Genomic DNA, 17419 nt, shown 5'->3' on the forward strand with positions numbered 1-17419 from the left:
TCTTGGCTTGTTACTGATTTATTGTATTTCCTAGAAGACTAAACTGAGAACGTCTAGGGAAAAAATCCTTCATTTGACCTCCCACAAAATGTGCTGGTTATAATTTGTAGATTTGTCTGGTTTCAAGATGACAAATGCACTTTCAAGATGGCGAGGTACGGGCATACATTTGGTTCCATGTTAGGGAGCGCATAACTGATGTACACTGAAGTTATTGAATGACTGGTACAAGCCTACTTTGTGAAAGACAGTTCGTGTTCGGGATCGCAAATAAATAAAATTTTTAATATCTGACGATGACATTATAATCCTGAAAAAGACGGCAAAGGGCTTGAAAGAGCAGGTGGACGGAATGGATGGTATTTCGAAAAAAGGTAGTGAGACGAACATCAATAAAGAATTAATTTAAATTAGGGGACGTCAACGGAGTTCGATTAGGAAATAAGTCACTAAGAATAGTATATCAGTTTACCTATTTGGACAGCAAAATAAATGACATTGATCGAAGCAAAGGGGTATAAAATAAAGATTGGCAATGACAAGAAACACTTTTCGAAAAATGAGAAACATGTTAACATTTAAATTTAAATGTAAGTATATTTTCGGAGCGTATACTGACGGAAATAAATAGCAGCACCAAGAAGGAGTTGTGTGACATAAACTGAAGTTGGTAGGCGTGCTTTTACATGTGAAAGATGATGTCTATTTCAGTTTCGCGCCAGTCGCATAAGAGTGGCGCTAGTAGCTCCTCTATGAGGATGCAAATCAGGTTGGCTTTAAATGCAACGTTCGTCAGCGTTAATTACCTTTGAGACCGGACGTGCTGAGTTGATGTTACTCAAGAATGTCTTTAAGACAAATACGCCGTTATCAACACTTCTTTGAGTTTAAACAAGGTCGTGTAATAGGGCTACGAGAAGCTGGATATTCCATCTGCAATACTGCAAAATGACTTGGCAAGACTGTAGCCACAAATTAATTTTTTGTGTTGCGATTTTTTTTCCGTTAGTGTATACTATTGATTTAGCAGCCATTATTACTTACAGTCCCGGGTTTTTCGCAGACGATGTGGGTATCTATGAGGAAGTTTTACTTCATTAAAAATGTAGCAATACCCAGTAAAAATTGACAAAATATTAGCCTGGTGCAATTAGACTAGATATTAAACTCGTGCACTTCACGAAACGTAAAGGCTTCCGCTACGCAATTAATGATCACAACTAGAGGCAGTCATGACATACTATTAACAAAATATAAGAAAGTTAAGCTGAACTATCACAAAGCTTAGTTGTAGGAAAAAAATTGCTTCGATTTATCTGTAGGGTACCGGGAAACAGTTCGTCTGCAGATCACTTTCAAAAAATCTGTTACAGCTCACAGTGGAATATCATGTGGTATCCATATCATGTCGGACTAACAGAAGATATATAAAGAAGGACGAAATTCTGAAGAAATTCTTACATAGGAATCACTCTATGAAATCTTAGAAAATTCCAAGAATCAGCTGTGATGGCGGAAACTATGAATATTCTCCAGCTGCATGCCTACTGATGGCGTTGATACGCCAAAGAAAAAAAAAGTAGACTATAAAGAGCATGCAATGGGAAGAAACCGTAACATGTGGTATCTTTGCGACACAATTTACAGTGATTCGCAGAAAGTATATGCAGATGTAGACTTCGACCGACTTCTTGTACGTTTTGGCTGTCTGTCCCTGTAGACATGACATTACGAGATCAGAAAGAAATGAATAGTTTAGACCGTTATTTCTAATGCCAAAATTCACCTACCACGCTCGCAGAGAACTGATGTGCCATGTATATCAAGATAATATTACTCGCTAAGGAACGACTGAGTCTACGGTTAACTGCATCAAACTGCGTAGCTAATACCTCTTAAAACCCTCTGAAAGTCTGTAGCTTTGTTTAATATCAGACATTTACACTTATTTAATTCCACTTGATTTCACTTAGTTTTTGGTGTGTTATTAACGCTATTGAAACCACAGGCGTAATACAACACTGCATTTTAAACCTTTTTCAGGTTCGATTTACGTAAAGTGAAACTGAAAAGTAATTTTATTTTTAATAAACCAAACTAAGCTTCTGCAGGCTACATGAAAGTGTTGAATAACCGTCTAACATATCGTCTAATTAACGGTAAATATCAGTTTTCCTGTCATGTTTCTGTATTATTCCGAAACAGATACAAAATCAAGCTGAAATCATCTTTAAGTTTCCTTTTCACACATGACCTGAAAACACATATCCTTACAATTTTCTCTGTGTACTAACACTTGGAGCTATAATTATATGGCAACTGCAGGGCTGGTTGATAAATAGTATAATGTACGACATCAGTTAACTGTGCTTCTGTGGACATTACAGGCTATTCTTAATCACGAAAGGTTAGTGCAAAATGAGCAATAATTGAATAACTAAAATACTGGTGCACAAGTAAGAAGATAACTAAGACGTATACCTGTATTCTGATGTCATGTTCTCTGGTAAGCGTAAGCGGAAATCTTTCCATGTCTGAGCAAAAAATATGTCCGCCGCATACGTCTGAAACACACAGTATGTAAGTGTTTCAAAGTCAGTATAAAATATTTGGGTCATAGAAAGATGTAAGGTATGTATACAAAAGAGATTTCTTAATTACCATAGCATTTTCGTCAATGGAATCCAGACCCATGACTGTAACGTGAAAATAAACGACTGTTGGGCTTCCATCCTTCTTCGGTGGTCGCATCTTATCGTACAGTTTCGGATCTTCTGGGAGAATGTCGTTAAATGTGAGGCTTGTTGACATTCTGAAAAATTAGGACACATTTATTCAAGTATTCTTCTAACTGTGGTATCATAACAAACAGTAATTTTCGTGAGCACAGGAAATTTGGAATTGCGTAAGGAAATTAGGATAATCAGCGCTAAAAAGCTTAAATGTAATTATAGACTCTTTTCAGGGAATCACAGACCATGAGATTTATTTTATATTACATTATATCAGGTCACCACACAGCCGGTTATATCATCTATTTAACACATTTTCTTCTTAAATATCCTAATCTATATCACATTTTTTCACTAGATTCAGTTGGAGATAGATGGACGTAAATCGAATGTACGCTATTCAAAGAATTCATCCCGCCATGCTCTGGAGCAATTTAGGGAAACAACGAAGAACCTAGAGAAGAAGAGCTGACGAGCATATTGTTATATCCTAGCCAGTAATGCCACCCGAGCCCGCTGCCAAAAGGTTGGCAGCATCAAAGTCCGGACGCCGTCCGCATAAGCAGCGCCAGCGAGACAGCAAATCGCCGCAAGTCTGCGCGCGCCACCGCTGGCTTCTGGCTTGTTAAGCGCAGGAGTCGCGAGCGCTAGGACAGTTCTGTATTCGCCGCTCAGTTGTATACTCGCCACCGAATTGTGTACTTGCTAGTCAGTTGTGTGTTCATCGCAGCAGAGTTGTTGTTTGTCGTCAGCCGACGCTCACCTAGCCGCTCCGACTCGAACTAGACAGATTTCTGTAGACACGGAGTCACCACTGTGTTTCTGTATCTTCGTAATAAAGATAAGTACCGACTTTTATTTAATCTGAGTGTTTGGGCTTTCATCTTTCTGTTCACTGTTCCAGCGGACCGGTCGGCCCACTATTAAAAGTGTGGCGGTGACTTCGTAAGCCGTTTCTACCGCGAATTGTTTGTCGCTACGAACACCGCCACAAAACATATGAACAGTGATCCTCTCAAATGTGGGAAAAAGGAAGATTATGGTTTCATATCCCGTCGAAGATGACGTAAGTAGAGACGGGGCTCCGTGGGTGAGCACGCGAGAGACACTATTCAGTCGAATGCCATCTTCCAGAATGCATTGTTCAGCATCATACTCTATGGAGTAGCATTAGGTGCCATAGTTAGTGGCGGCTGGAGATTGTAGAACCCGAAATGGTTCCCTTCTTTCAACGTATGCTTGGAACGTTCATGGAGGTACAGTCATGGAAATAAGTATTCATACAGTAGGTGGTGACAAACTACGATGGTGTGTTGAGATAGTAAATTACCCACAGCGCCTTACGAATAAGTACGATGATGTAGCGTCAGAAACCATGTTCTTGGTGATGAAGCTTCCCGTATGCCATGAATCTATTCTGGGAAAATAAAATATGTTACATTCCGCACGACCTACGACAGGGCAAAATGTATTCATACAGCGGACTACTTTCAACCAAACAAACGGCTGACGCAGCCCCGGAGTGCATGCCACACTTGTGTAGTCGTGCGGCGGCCGTGAAGCAACAGCCCGTCGGACGGGGTACCGTGGAACAGCAGAATGGGCCGCAAGGGGAAGGAAACTACCATTGAAGAACGGAACATCGTTGTCGCCTAATATCTTTGACACAAGTCGTATGCCGAAATCGCGAACATCATAGGACAAAGCCGAGCGACTGTGCAGTCTATTATTAAGCGATATAAGGGCAGACATGTAGTAATAAACAGTGAACGACACGGTCGTCCACAGAAGCTTACAACAAGAGAGACCAGAATGCTACTAAGAATCATCAAGAAAAACCCGAAAATGACAGCGTCGGCACTATCCGCATATGTACATGACCACTTCCGAAAGGACATCGCTCCAAGGGCAGTTCGTACCATTCTCAATCGTTCGGGCTACAGAGCCAGGGTCCCGAGACGAAAGCTCTACATCAGCAAAAAGAACAGGAAGTGGCGGATGGAATTCGCGAAACAGCATGTATCCAAGACAGCAGACTTCTGGAATACTGTATTGTTTTGTGATGAAAGCAAATTTAATATCGTGCACAATGATGGTAGGATCTTGGTCTGGAGAAGACCGTATACAGACCTCGACCGAAACAACATTCAACCCACGGTGAAGCACGGAGGTGGTGGAGTGATGGTATGGGGCTGTATGTCAGCCTCCGGTGTCGGAAAATTAATGTTTGTGGAAGGTACCATGGACAGGTTTGTGTATATGAACATTCTCAAACGGAACTTACAACAGAGTGTTGACGCCTTGGGTCTTCCTAGAAATTATTACTTCCAACGGGACAATGATCCCAAACATACGGCGCAAATTGTCCGGATGTGGTTGATCTACAACACTCCACACTCTCTTAAAACACCAGCTCAGAGTCCGGACCTGAATCTCATCGAACACTTGTGGAGTGAGCTGGAAACACGAGTGAGAAAACACGATATCTGTAGTAAGGCCTCTTTGAAAGTGGCACTCCTTCGAGAATGGGAAGGTATCATGTCGGAAACTACAAGAAAATTGGTCCATTCCATGCCACGGAGGTTGCGAGATGTAATACATCGGAAGGGTATGCATACGAAGTATTAAACATGTTCTGGCTTTGTTAGAAGTGTCATTTTCTGTTGGTGTATGAATACTTAATTCTCAGCGCAGTAGAGAACTTGGCAGACGTTTTTGTATTTTGTTTTGTAAAGGGTTGCTGGTGGTGGTGGTGGTGGTAGTGTTTAACGTCCCGTCGACAACGAGGTCATTAGAGACGGAGCGCAAGCTCGGGTTAGGGAAGGATTGGGAAGGAAATCGGCCGTGCCCTTTCAAAGGAACCATCCCGGCATTTGCCTGAAACGATTTAGGGAAATCACGGAAAACCTAAATCAGGATGGCCGGAGACGGGATTGAACCGTCGTCCTCCCGAATGCGAGTCCAGTGTGCTAACCACTGCGCCACCTCGCTCGGTAGGTTGCTGATTCTCGTTCTATATACCAGCATAGCTGCATTGGCGACTGGCCAATGTGTATAGTGCATATCCAATTAGTGTTTTTGGTTTCGTATTGTCAATAAAGGCAGTTTACCTGTCCACGCTCTAGTGTATGAATACTTATTTTCATTACTGTATGTTCCGTCTATGCAACTATGTTAGTCCATTATGTGTGGTCCTGACAACACTGGAAATCGTAAGTAACACGAAACGATAATTTCACCTCGCAAAGTTCGTTGTTTCTAATCTGAAAAAAACAGGAGAATAACATGACAATATGTAACGTAGTAGCATACTGTAACTGCTATACAACACTGAAGATGCTTTATAAATAAAATAAGCGAAAGGTGTATGGCAAAAAACAAACTGCTTTTCATTTAGTTGCATACAGAACCGATAGAGATACTCAAAGTACCCTCCGCCACACACCGTCAGGTGACTTGCGGAGTATGGATGTAGATGTAGACGGAACATATCTCCATGAATTTTGAAGAAACTAAGGAACGACGGAAAACGGAAAAAATGACGATTTTGGAACGTTATTCCCACAAAACAATGTTCAGCCAGACGCTTCACGAATGGCTCCAAAGCTGTTATTTTGTATCAGAGGTGTCGCATGTCATGAACTCCGGTCTCGCAATTCACCAGCGATTTTGCATGCTGAGCACCTTCGGCATATCACCAGCGTACGTCTTTCGACGTCCGTTCAGTAGCTAACACAGCTGAAGTAACGACTTTGATAGAAGCTACGTGGGAAATCGGTTTCCCGGAAGATATTCAAAGGTGCCTAAAGTCAATGTCACAGAGTGTTAAGATTCTTAACACAGTGAGTGGTAGTTTCATTAAATGTTTTTGGACATGGATTACGGTATTATTCCTCTATAGCAGTGGCCGTCAAACTTTTTTGCACAAGAGCCAGTACTGAAATTATGGGGCCGCACCTCGGGCCGCACGTGTACCGTTCTTATTACTAATTGGTAACCGACATAAATTAGTATGTTATGGTTCCCTAGTACGTCCCGGCCGCCGTCCCACAAATATTAATAATCAAAGGTTGGCGCCATAGGGAGAACTTTTTGTCGACTGTTTTCTGTCTCAGATTGCTGCAGCGAAGTTGTGAAACTGTTGACGAAGTGTTGTTGTGTTGTCTGTCTGAGCGGACGATTAATTGATTTAATAACATTAATTGTACTTATGTTTAAATGCCTTTTGCAATATGAGACTCGATCACAGATGTTTACTAAATGTTTTGAATGTCGTTTTTCTTCCAAAAATTGAGTTATATTACAATAGCCTTAATTTAAATTCGTATTTTTTGCTACAGAAATGTAGCTCATTTGAAGATGATGGTCTGCATAATGCGCATCCACGAATCCATGTTACATCCGTGGCAAAATTTATACCATAGCAGATGACCGGTATGAGTCGTGGGTTATCAGGATTGGATGACAAACAATTAAACATTTCCCCTCCCACCTCCTCTAAGCCCTCTGCCCCTGAAGTAAGAGGCCGACTTTACTTATATCACGGTCGAATTCGCCAGCGTCAATTCAAATTCAGCACATTTTCAAAATATTATTGTCTCTGTATTTTTGTTTGTTACTGAGAGGGCACCTACACGGATGTGTATTCCACATCTCCTTCTAAACCACTGGACCTGTTCCAACCAAACTTGCTGCACATATCAATTACAGTCTGGAAATCATCACTGTGAGGGTAAGAATTTCCTACCTACCAAAGTGGTTGGGTGAAAATGCAGTGTAGCCCAGGAGGCACGAATACCGACGTATTTATAATCCTGTATATGGGAGTGAGATCAGTTACAAAGATGCAACAAACTTTGCACGTAATTCCAAGTCTTTAAGAAAAATTTTCTCGCTGACATCCTCCACAAAATGATGAAAGGAAAAATGTTTTCATTTACTACATTTTCCCTGTTCATACAGTAAGATTACAACATGAAGCATGACATCTTGATTTATTACTTCTTTGCTGCTACCTCTATTCACAACACATTATTCATACAGTATTCACATATACCACTGAATGTACCAGATAAATTATATCAGTCTACGACATATAGTTCAGGAGATACGATGTCATTAACACTGAGATGCGTGGAAAACTGCCGCATCATTCAAGATGTTTAAATTTATTACTTCGTTGCTACTAACTCTATTCGCAACACCTTTCACAGACAATATCCATATCTGTCACTGAATCTGCCTAAAAAAATATATCTTTGCACGGCACGTAGTTCATGAGATATGACCTCAAATACTGAGATGCGTGTTAAACTGCCGATCATGCATGACTTAATACTTTGTTGCGTCTTTATTACTATTTCTATTCACACACATTTCGTACAAAGTATCTAAATACACTATTGAATGAACCTAAAAATTATGTTATTGTACGGTACATAGTTCAGAAAATACAACGTCATAAAATTTGAGCTGCGTGAAAACGATCAGCAAGGTGAATTTCGGTAGAGATACAGATGAAATATGTGTACAAATACATGTGAAATATATTAAATATATGTGAAATATATTTGACATGTTCTTACGCAGCCAAAGCCATGGGTAAAAAGCTCATCCTAAACTCCTGCCACAATTTAAACCAAATTTGGTACACACATTAATTACAATATCCTCATCGGAGGTGAGGGTATCATCTGGAGTGCCCCATGGAAGTGTGGTAGGTCCGCCGTTGTTTTCTATTTACATAAATGATTTTTGGATAGGGTGGATAGCAATGTGCGACTGTTGGCTGACGATGTTGTGGTGTACGGGAAGGTGTTGTCGTTGAGCGACTGTAGGAGGATACAAGATGACTTGGACAGGATTTGTGATTTGTGTAAAGAATGGCAGCTAACTCTAAATATAGATAAATGTAAATTAATGCAGACGAATAGGAAAAAGAATCCCGTAATGTTTGAATACTCCATTAGTAGTGTAGCGCTTGAGACAGTCACGTCGATTAAATATTTGGGCGTAACATTGCAGAGCGATATGAAGTGGGACAAGCATTTAATGGCAGTTGTGGGGAAGCCGGATAGTCGTCTTCGGTTCATTGGTAGAATTTTGGGAAGCTGTGGTTCATCTGTAAAGGAGACCGCTTATAAAACACTAATATGACCTATTCTTGAGTACTGCTCGAGCGTTTGGGATCCCTATGAGGTCGGATTGAAGGTGGACATAGAAGCAATTCAGAGGCGGGCTGCTAGATTTGTTACTGGTAGGTTTGATCATCACGCGAGTGTTACGGATATGTTTCAGGAACTCGGGTGGGAGTCTCTGGAGGAAAGGAGGCGTTCTTTTCGTGAATCGCTACTGAGGAAATTTAGAGAACCAGCATCTGAGGCTGACTGCAGTACAATTTTACTGCTGCCAACTTACATTTCGCGGAAAGACCACAAAGATAAGATAAGAGAGGTTAGGGCTCGTACAGAGGCATATAGGCAGTCATTTTTCCCTCGTTCTGTTTGGGAGTGGAACAGGGAGAGAAGATGCTAGTTGTGGTACGAGGTACCCTCCGCCACGCACCGTATGGTGGATTTCGGAGTATGTATGTAGATGTGGATGTAGAGATGCGTGAAAAACTGCCGCATCATTCAAGATGTTTAAATTTATTACTTCGTTGCTACTAACTCTATTCGCAACACCTTTCACAGACAATATCCATATCTGTCACTGAATCTGCCTACAAAAATATATCTTTGCACGGCACATAGTTCAGGAGATATGACCTCAAATACTGAGATGTGTGAAAAACTGCCGATCATGCATGACTTAATACTTTATTGCGCCTTTACTACTATTTCTATTCACACACATTTCGCAAAAAATATCTAAATACACCATTGAATGAACCTAAAAATTATGTTATTGTACGGTACATAGTTCAGAAAATATAACGTCATAAAATTTGAGCTGCGTGAAAACGAACAGCAGGGTGAATTTCGGTAGAGGTACAGATGAAATATGTGTACAAATACATGTGAAATATATTAAATATATGTTAAATATATTTGACATGTTCTTACGCAGCCAAAGCCATGGGTAAAAAGCTCACCCTAAACCCCTGCAACAATTTAAGCCAAATTTGGTACACACATTAATTACAATAAGGACAGAAATTCTGTGCTTATAAGAATCACCAGCGTCCTATTAGTGTGAGCGTGATAACGTGGAGAGAGAAGGGGGAGGAGGAGATCGACAGACAGTGAGGTGGAAGGAGGAGATGGGCACAGATAGGTGGAGGACGAGATGGATAACGGAACGGGGGGATGGACAGAGAGAAGGGAGAGGAGGAGATGGAAACAGAAAGGGAAGTGGAGGAGATGATCAGGGAGAGGAGGAGGAGGAGATGGACAGAGAGATGGGGAGAGTGGACAGAGAGAAGGGGATAAGGAGATGGGCAGAGAAAGGAAAGCAGAGGAGATGTTGAGGGAGAGGGGAGGAGGAGATGGACAGAGAGAGGGCGGAGGAGGATAGACGGACAAATACAGGGGGGAGAAGAAGATGGCATTGGAGGGGGAGAGGAGGAGATGGTCAGAAGGCGAAGGAGATGACGGACAGAGGGGGAAGGAGTAGATTGATATAGAGAGCGGGGAGGAGGAGATGGACACAGAGAGGGGCAGGAGATGATGTACGTGGAGATGGAAGTGGTTGCAGAAGAGGGGCTGAAGGAGATGGGCAGATACAGGGTCAAGGATGAGATGGGCGGAGAGAGCGGAAAGAAAGAGATGGACTAGTAGAAGAGTGGAGTAAATACCTATCCAGGCAAGGCCGGGTACTAATCTAGTATTGCGAGAAAATACTGCTGAGAACCGCAGGCCCCACGTATACTTGATTCGAGCCGTGGGCTGCCCGCAGGCCGCAGTTTGACAACCACTACTCCGAACTGTTAACCGGCAGCACTGTAGGGATATCTGTGGAGAAGCCAGACTAACATATGGTTTTCGAATAGCAGCAGCAACCATTTAAGTAGTCCGAATGATTCCTCTGGCTTTGTCAAATGGTGGAATTGCCGGTAGTGTTCGTGGCATTAGTAGGGAAAGAAACATAAATGAATGTGTGAGAGAGAAATTGGAGGCCGACGACTTCTCATTGTTTTTTGTTTGTTTGCTTTGCGCATAATTGAAGCTGCACAGCGTTCAGTGTTAGTCGGTTGCTTATTTTATTTCCTAACAAAATATACATTGCATTTACCAAGTAATAAAAGTTAACTGGTCGGGTAACTTCTGCGGTTTGACGTAACCAAAGCAATATCTTTTGATGCAAGTACAGTATACATACACAAATATGAAATAGTCTATATAGTTAGTGTTGTTATTTTGTACTCAACCATCATGACCAAAGGCTAGAGTTTCAAAAATAGTTCAAATGGCTCTAAGCACTATGGGACTTAACATCTGAGGTCATCAGTCCCCTAGACTTAGAACTACTTAAACCTAACTAACCTAAGGACATCACACACAACCATGCTCGAGGCAGGATTCGAACCTGCACTCATAGCAGCAGCGCGGTTCCGGACTGAAGCGCCTAGAGCCGCTCGTTCACAGCGGCTGGCCCTAGAGTTTCCTGTTATCATTGATAAGTCTGAAAGTTGTTTATGAGTAGCAGAAACATGTTTTATATAAGCTCGACGAAGTATTGAAGCGACGTTTGATATGCTTTGGTTTTGTGGTTTTCTTTAATTTAAACTTTTTTTTTTAGGATACAGCGTTTTCTAACACTACATGATAAATCTATTTTTTTTTACTACAACAGTCCTCTATTTCACGTCACAAATCAACAATACTCGAATAAAACTTGAGTTAAACATTGACAGTTTCCATTTTCCTACAAATACTGTTTATTTTTAAGTAACAGATAGGAGGATGAGTATGTAGAACAAAAATGTTCCTAAGGTTACATGCCCCTTTATGTACTGTCACTGAATTTCTAGACGGTTCACCGCTTGCAGATACTAGGGAAATCTAGTAAGACACCGATAAAAAACAAAAATAAAGCGATCGAAATGAGGTAACGACCGATAAGTATGCAACACCTAACGAACAAGTAATACAGTTAAGATCTTAACTGACCCACAATACTAAGAAAACTACCATAGTATATGCTTACTTATAACAGTGTATGGTAGACTGCGGCAATTTTACAACTCTAAGGAAAATAAAGCTGATGTAGAATGAATGTCGAAAATTCGTGGGAAGGTATTGTGATACGAGTCGGTTGTGGGCTGATGAAGGCTATACAGTGCCTTTGCCTTCCTACAGTCCTGGTAGACGAGAGTTTCTGAGGCCCCACGTTAAAATCGCTTGCTGTGTGGCTCACAGAGACGACGCGACATCCTTCGTCAAAAATTTGTGGTCATCCTGTAGGGTGGTTTACACGTTTGGTAACACCGTCTCTGCAATACTGAAAATCCACGCTAGACATGGCTGACCTCAGAAACCCTAATTACTGTGTAATCCCCGATACGCTATGACCCATGAGTTTAGCATCGATTACCAGCCCACGTCCAAAGTTTGTGAACTCGTGACGTGCCGCCTTGTTCACTGCGCAACTGTCTGCAACAGACTGCTCAGATATCGTGTCTGAACTCGCGCCATGCACAACGTCTATTCGCAAATTTCGGGTGTCTTACACGGGACAACTTTCTCCTGACTTTTGGCCTCTTAGTTTATTTCCCAAAGCGATGCAACTCATCCGTGCGGTTTAACGATGCTAACATCAACCTGTGTATAATTTTCCGGCGGTAAAATAGCCCCCGATGGGGACTACTCAGGAAGATTTTGTCATCAGAGAAAACAAATCTGGCGCTCTACGGAACTGACCGCGAACGCTTTGATCCTTATCGTATACATAGCACAGAGAACTTGAAAAGGGAAATGGATTATGTGAAGTTTGGTATTTCTGGAATCACTAAAATGCGGTGGCAGGATGAACAGAATTTTTGGTCTCGTGAGTAAATGGTTATCAACACAAAATGAAATAAGGGTTATGTAGGAGCAGGTCTAAGATGAACTGTAAAATGGGAACGAGGAGGGTGAACCACTATGAATGGCATGATGAGCGGATCATCGCACACAAGATAAACACAAAGCCACAATCCATCCCTGTATTAGAAGTACGAATGAAAGTCATAAGATTTCAGTTATCAGCTCAAAAAAAAAAAAATAAAGTTAGGCAATTAATGTTTTGTCTGTTTGCAGATATATGTGCGCAGTCCTCCTACACACTGAAAACGGTGCGTCACAATATTGTTGCACGCCGCTAAACGAGTAGCTACTCTACCTGCAAACAGACAAAAATTAATTACGGCGCTGTTAACCTCACCGTTCAGTGCCCTATAACACCAATCGTATCACAAATTAATTACGGAACTTTATTTTTCGAAGTGATAATTAAAACTGTATGTCCACTTCTCATACACATGCCTAGTAGCTCCACAGCTGCTGCTGCTGCTGCTGATGATGATGAGACTGAAAAAAGTGTGATGTAATGAAGGAAGTTATTCAGTGAATTAAGAGAGATGAAAATTTAAATATGATGACGGGTTGGAACTCGATAGTAGGAAAAAGGAACAGGTAAAATACTAGGTGAGTGTGGACTGCAAAAAAGGATTGAAAGGGGAAGCCGCTTAGTAGAAGTTTGCACAGAGCATAACTTTGTCATTGCGAAAAATTGGTTTGAGATTATTATGAAGTAAGGTTGTATGCGTGGAAGGCACCTGCGGACACTGGCAGGTTTCAGAGAGTTTGTACAGGGTGTTTCAAAATTCTAGGTATTATAGAGGGGACTTAATGGGGAAGGTTAAGAAATTCGTGTCTGGAAATGTACAATTTGTATGTAACTTACGTTTGAAGGTCCGATCGCTTTCAAACCTCCTGTTTCATGGAGCGAAGACAATGAGCTGTGACGTGTGCTCTACAGACACCCATGGTACGGGGAATGTTGCGTGACGAGGGACGCCCTCTTTACAGTCGAAGTTGCTGCTCGTCCTTGGAGTCAGTCAGCCTTCCACTTTCTCGCAGGCGTTGTTGTAGTCGAACGTAAATGATATGTGATGTCACAATTACAACACGGACTGACGGTGGTGCTATCTTCTCAGTTCGTGGGCGTACCGCGAAGCGGTAAATTTGAAAGTGATCAGATCTTTAAACTTATTTTGCATCCAAACGGCACATTTCTGGGCATGGGGTCATAACAACACCTTATTTATCAAGTCCCCTGTACAACCTCTAGAAGCATGTAATAAGAATGCTGAAGTACTCTGTATAATTTATAGGCCGTGTTTTAAATATGCCAAACTTCTGCAGGAGGAGATATGGACTCTTACCATAATTTGCTAGTTGCGAAACTGGAGAAACGTAGGATATTAAGGAGATGGGAGAGGGGTAAGTTGAAACAACGAGAGGTTGTTGAGAGTTTCAAAGAGAGCAGCCTTACGCAACAACTGACAGAAATAGAGAAAATAAATACATCAGAAGACAAAAGGTTAGCTCTGATAAATGAAATAGTGAAGACAGTAAAGTATCAAACAGGCTCAAAGACAAGCCATAATTTGAATTTTTGGATAACACAGGAGATATTAAATTTAACTGAAGAAAGGAGTAAATTTAAAAATGCAGTACACGAAGCAGGCGAAAAGAAACACAGGCGTATAAATAATGAATCTGACACAAGACGTAAATTGGACAACAGGAGAGGACATAGTTGAAATGTGAAGCTGTAGTAACAAGCAGGTCTTTAGTAATGATGGACGTCAAGCGTAAGAAAACTAAGCAGATCAGTGTGTCTTCTGTATTTATTGTTATTTAAATGAAGGAAGTATTACACGCAACATGAACTACAGTCTAAGAAACACACACACACACACACACACACACACACAGACGGTGCAGCACGAAGGAATTATCCACATGGGACGGAAATCGGTAGATATGATGTACATGTACAGACGAACAGATCGTTAGAGTTTCAACAATTTCAGAAAAATTGGATGGTTTATTTGAGATAAAGAGCCCCACGAATTGAGCGAGTCAATAAAGTGTTGGTCCACCTCTGGCCCTTCTGCAAGTAGTTATTCGACTTGGCATTGATTGACAGACTTGTTGGATATTCTCCTGAGGGATATCGTTGCAAATTTTGTCCAACTGACGCGTTAGATAGTAAAATCCCACGTTGGTTGGAGGGTCTTGCCCATAACGCTCCGAACGTCCTCATTTGGGGAGAGATCCGGAACCTTGCTGGCCAAGGTAGGGTTTGACAAGTATGAAGACGAACAACGGCTTGACGTGAAGGGCAACAAAACGGGGCGTAGAATGTCGTCGATGTACCACGATGTTGTAAGGGTGCCGAGGATGATAACCCAAGGGTTCCTGCTATGAAATGAAATGCCACCCCATCGGGTATCCCACTGCTGTTAATAATTGGTTCCTTTTACCTTTTACTGCCCCCCCCCCCCCCAACCGACTCAGATGATCCAGCTGCTGAATAGTTCAAAGAATACTTAAGTCTCATTTGAAATAGGTGCCCCACTCATACAATTACAGTTGGTGGTGTCCTCAATCTAGCGAGACTGAATAGTATAACAACCAAACCCACCAAAAATAAAGGCAAAATACATCTATTTAAAAAAGCAGATAAAAATTACTTGGCGCCTTCCTAAGAGACAGATTCCACTCCTTACAGTTTGAATATGTAAGCGTAGACCAGATCTGGTTTGGATTCAGAGAAATAGTATGGACTGCAGTTGAGAAATACAGGGTGTCCGAAAAGTCTTTCCCTGATTACATAAATTGATAACTCAGGCTAGAAGTATGATACAAATATGAAACTTGTGTTGAATTGTTTACAACTATCAAAGATTTTTTCCTGTTTTAGGTTCGCAGTACGTAAGTAGTGGATGAGGTGCAGTGCCCAAGAAGCCATGTTAACCAATCAGGAGAAGGCACAGTGTGTCCTGTGGTACCATGAGACACGATCACCAACCACAGTGCAGAGACACTTACAGACAACATTTAGAAGGAATCCACCTGATGTCAAGAGCATTAAAGCCTGATATGAGAAGTTCAAGAACACAGAATCGGTTGCTGACCTTCCGAGGTCTGGTCGACCAAGAACCTCAGCAGACAGGGTGGAAGCTGTAAGGCAGTCTTTTCTGCGAAGTCCGAAGAAATCGGTGCGCAGGGCCTCACGTGAATTACAGATGCCAAAAAGCTCTCTCCATGACATTTTACACAAACGTTTATTGTTTCGTGCATACAAAGTGCAAATCGTTCAGGCCTTGTTGCCCAATCACTACACGTCGCTATGACTTTGCGGTCGAAATGCTATCACGTATTCAGGACGATGATGGTTATCTCAGATGAATTGCCTTTTCCGACGAAGCGACCTTTTTTGTCACTGGAGTAGTGAATCGCCATAACGTGCGCATTTGGGGTTCACAACCCCCTGGCGAGGTCATGGAGTGCACCAGAGGCAGTCCAAAGGTGAATGTTTTTGTGCGCGCTATTGCACGATCGAATTATCGGGCCATTCTTCTTCGCTGAGGCTACCATCACATCTGCAGTGTATCTGGACATGTTGCAACTGTATGCTGTTCCTCAGCTGCTACAGTATCACTCCGATGTCTTGTTTCAGCAAGACGGTGCACCGCCTCATTGGGGTTTGGACGTCCGTGCCTATCTCGATATGACCTTTCCTGGACGATGGATTGGTCGTGATGGGCCAACGGTTTGGCCTCCACGCTCTCCTGACATAACCCCATTAGACTTCTTATGTCAAGGACGAGGTCTACCGAACACGTGTACCAGACTTTGAAACCCTGCGGAAAAGGATAACCACAGTCGTTGAATCGATCCCTCCAGTGGTGTTGGCTAATGTGTGGACGGAAATTGAATATCGCCTAGATGTGCTACGTGCTACCAAGGGTGCTCATGTGGAAGTTTTCTGATGTGTGAAAAAGACTTTGATAGTTTGTAAACAATTAGACACCAATTTCATATCTGTATCTTACTTCTAGCCTGAGTTATCAATTTATGTAGTAAGGGAAAGAATTTTCGGACATCCTGTGTATACCAAATAAATTATTAAGATATGGTACTGGTCCCCCGTGGTATACAAAACAGGTCAGAACACTGTTGCAGAAGCAACGAAAAAAGCATGTCAAATTTACAAGAACGCAAAATACCCAATATTGGCAAAGTTTTACAGAAGTTCGAAATTTAGCGTAACCTTCAATGCAAGATGCTTTTAATAGCTTCCATAACGAAACTCTGTCTTATAATCTGGCAGAAAACCAGAAGAGATTCTGGTCGTATGTAAAGTACACCAGCGGCAAGACACAATCAATACCTCCACTCCGCGATAACAATGGTGATGCTACGATTGACAGTGCCCTTAAAGAAGAGTTATTCAACACGATTTTCTGAAATTCTTTCATCAAAGAAGACGAAGTAAATATTACAGAATTCGAATCAAGAGCTACTGCCCACATAAATAATTTACAAGTAGATATGCTCGGTGTAGTGAAGCAGCTTAAATCACTTAATTAAGGCGAGGTGTCCTGCCCAGATTCTATACTAGTCAGATTCCTTTCATAGTATGCTGATACAATAGCTCCATACTTCCAACCATATAAAACCGCTCCGTCATCG

At 41.7% G+C, this 17419-nt stretch overlaps 1 protein-coding gene across 2 annotated transcripts in view; it reads right to left on the reverse strand.

Annotated features, from left to right (window-relative positions):
- LOC124722852 (glycine receptor subunit alpha-3) overlaps positions 1-17419 on the reverse strand; it is a 375323-nt gene that overhangs the window by 172916 nt on the left and 184988 nt on the right. For both annotated transcript variants that reach the window (XM_047247978.1, XM_047247977.1), the window contains exons 2-3: positions 2662-2812; positions 2482-2564 (exon numbers count right to left, since the gene is read on the reverse strand). In XM_047247978.1, the coding sequence (XP_047103934.1) occupies positions 2482-2564; positions 2662-2812 (234 nt within the window). The remainder of the gene's footprint in view (positions 1-2481; positions 2565-2661; positions 2813-17419) is intronic.

This window comes from Schistocerca piceifrons, chromosome X (assembly GCF_021461385.2).
Source record: "Schistocerca piceifrons isolate TAMUIC-IGC-003096 chromosome X, iqSchPice1.1, whole genome shotgun sequence".
Lineage (NCBI taxonomy): Eukaryota > Metazoa > Arthropoda > Insecta > Orthoptera > Acrididae > Schistocerca > Schistocerca piceifrons.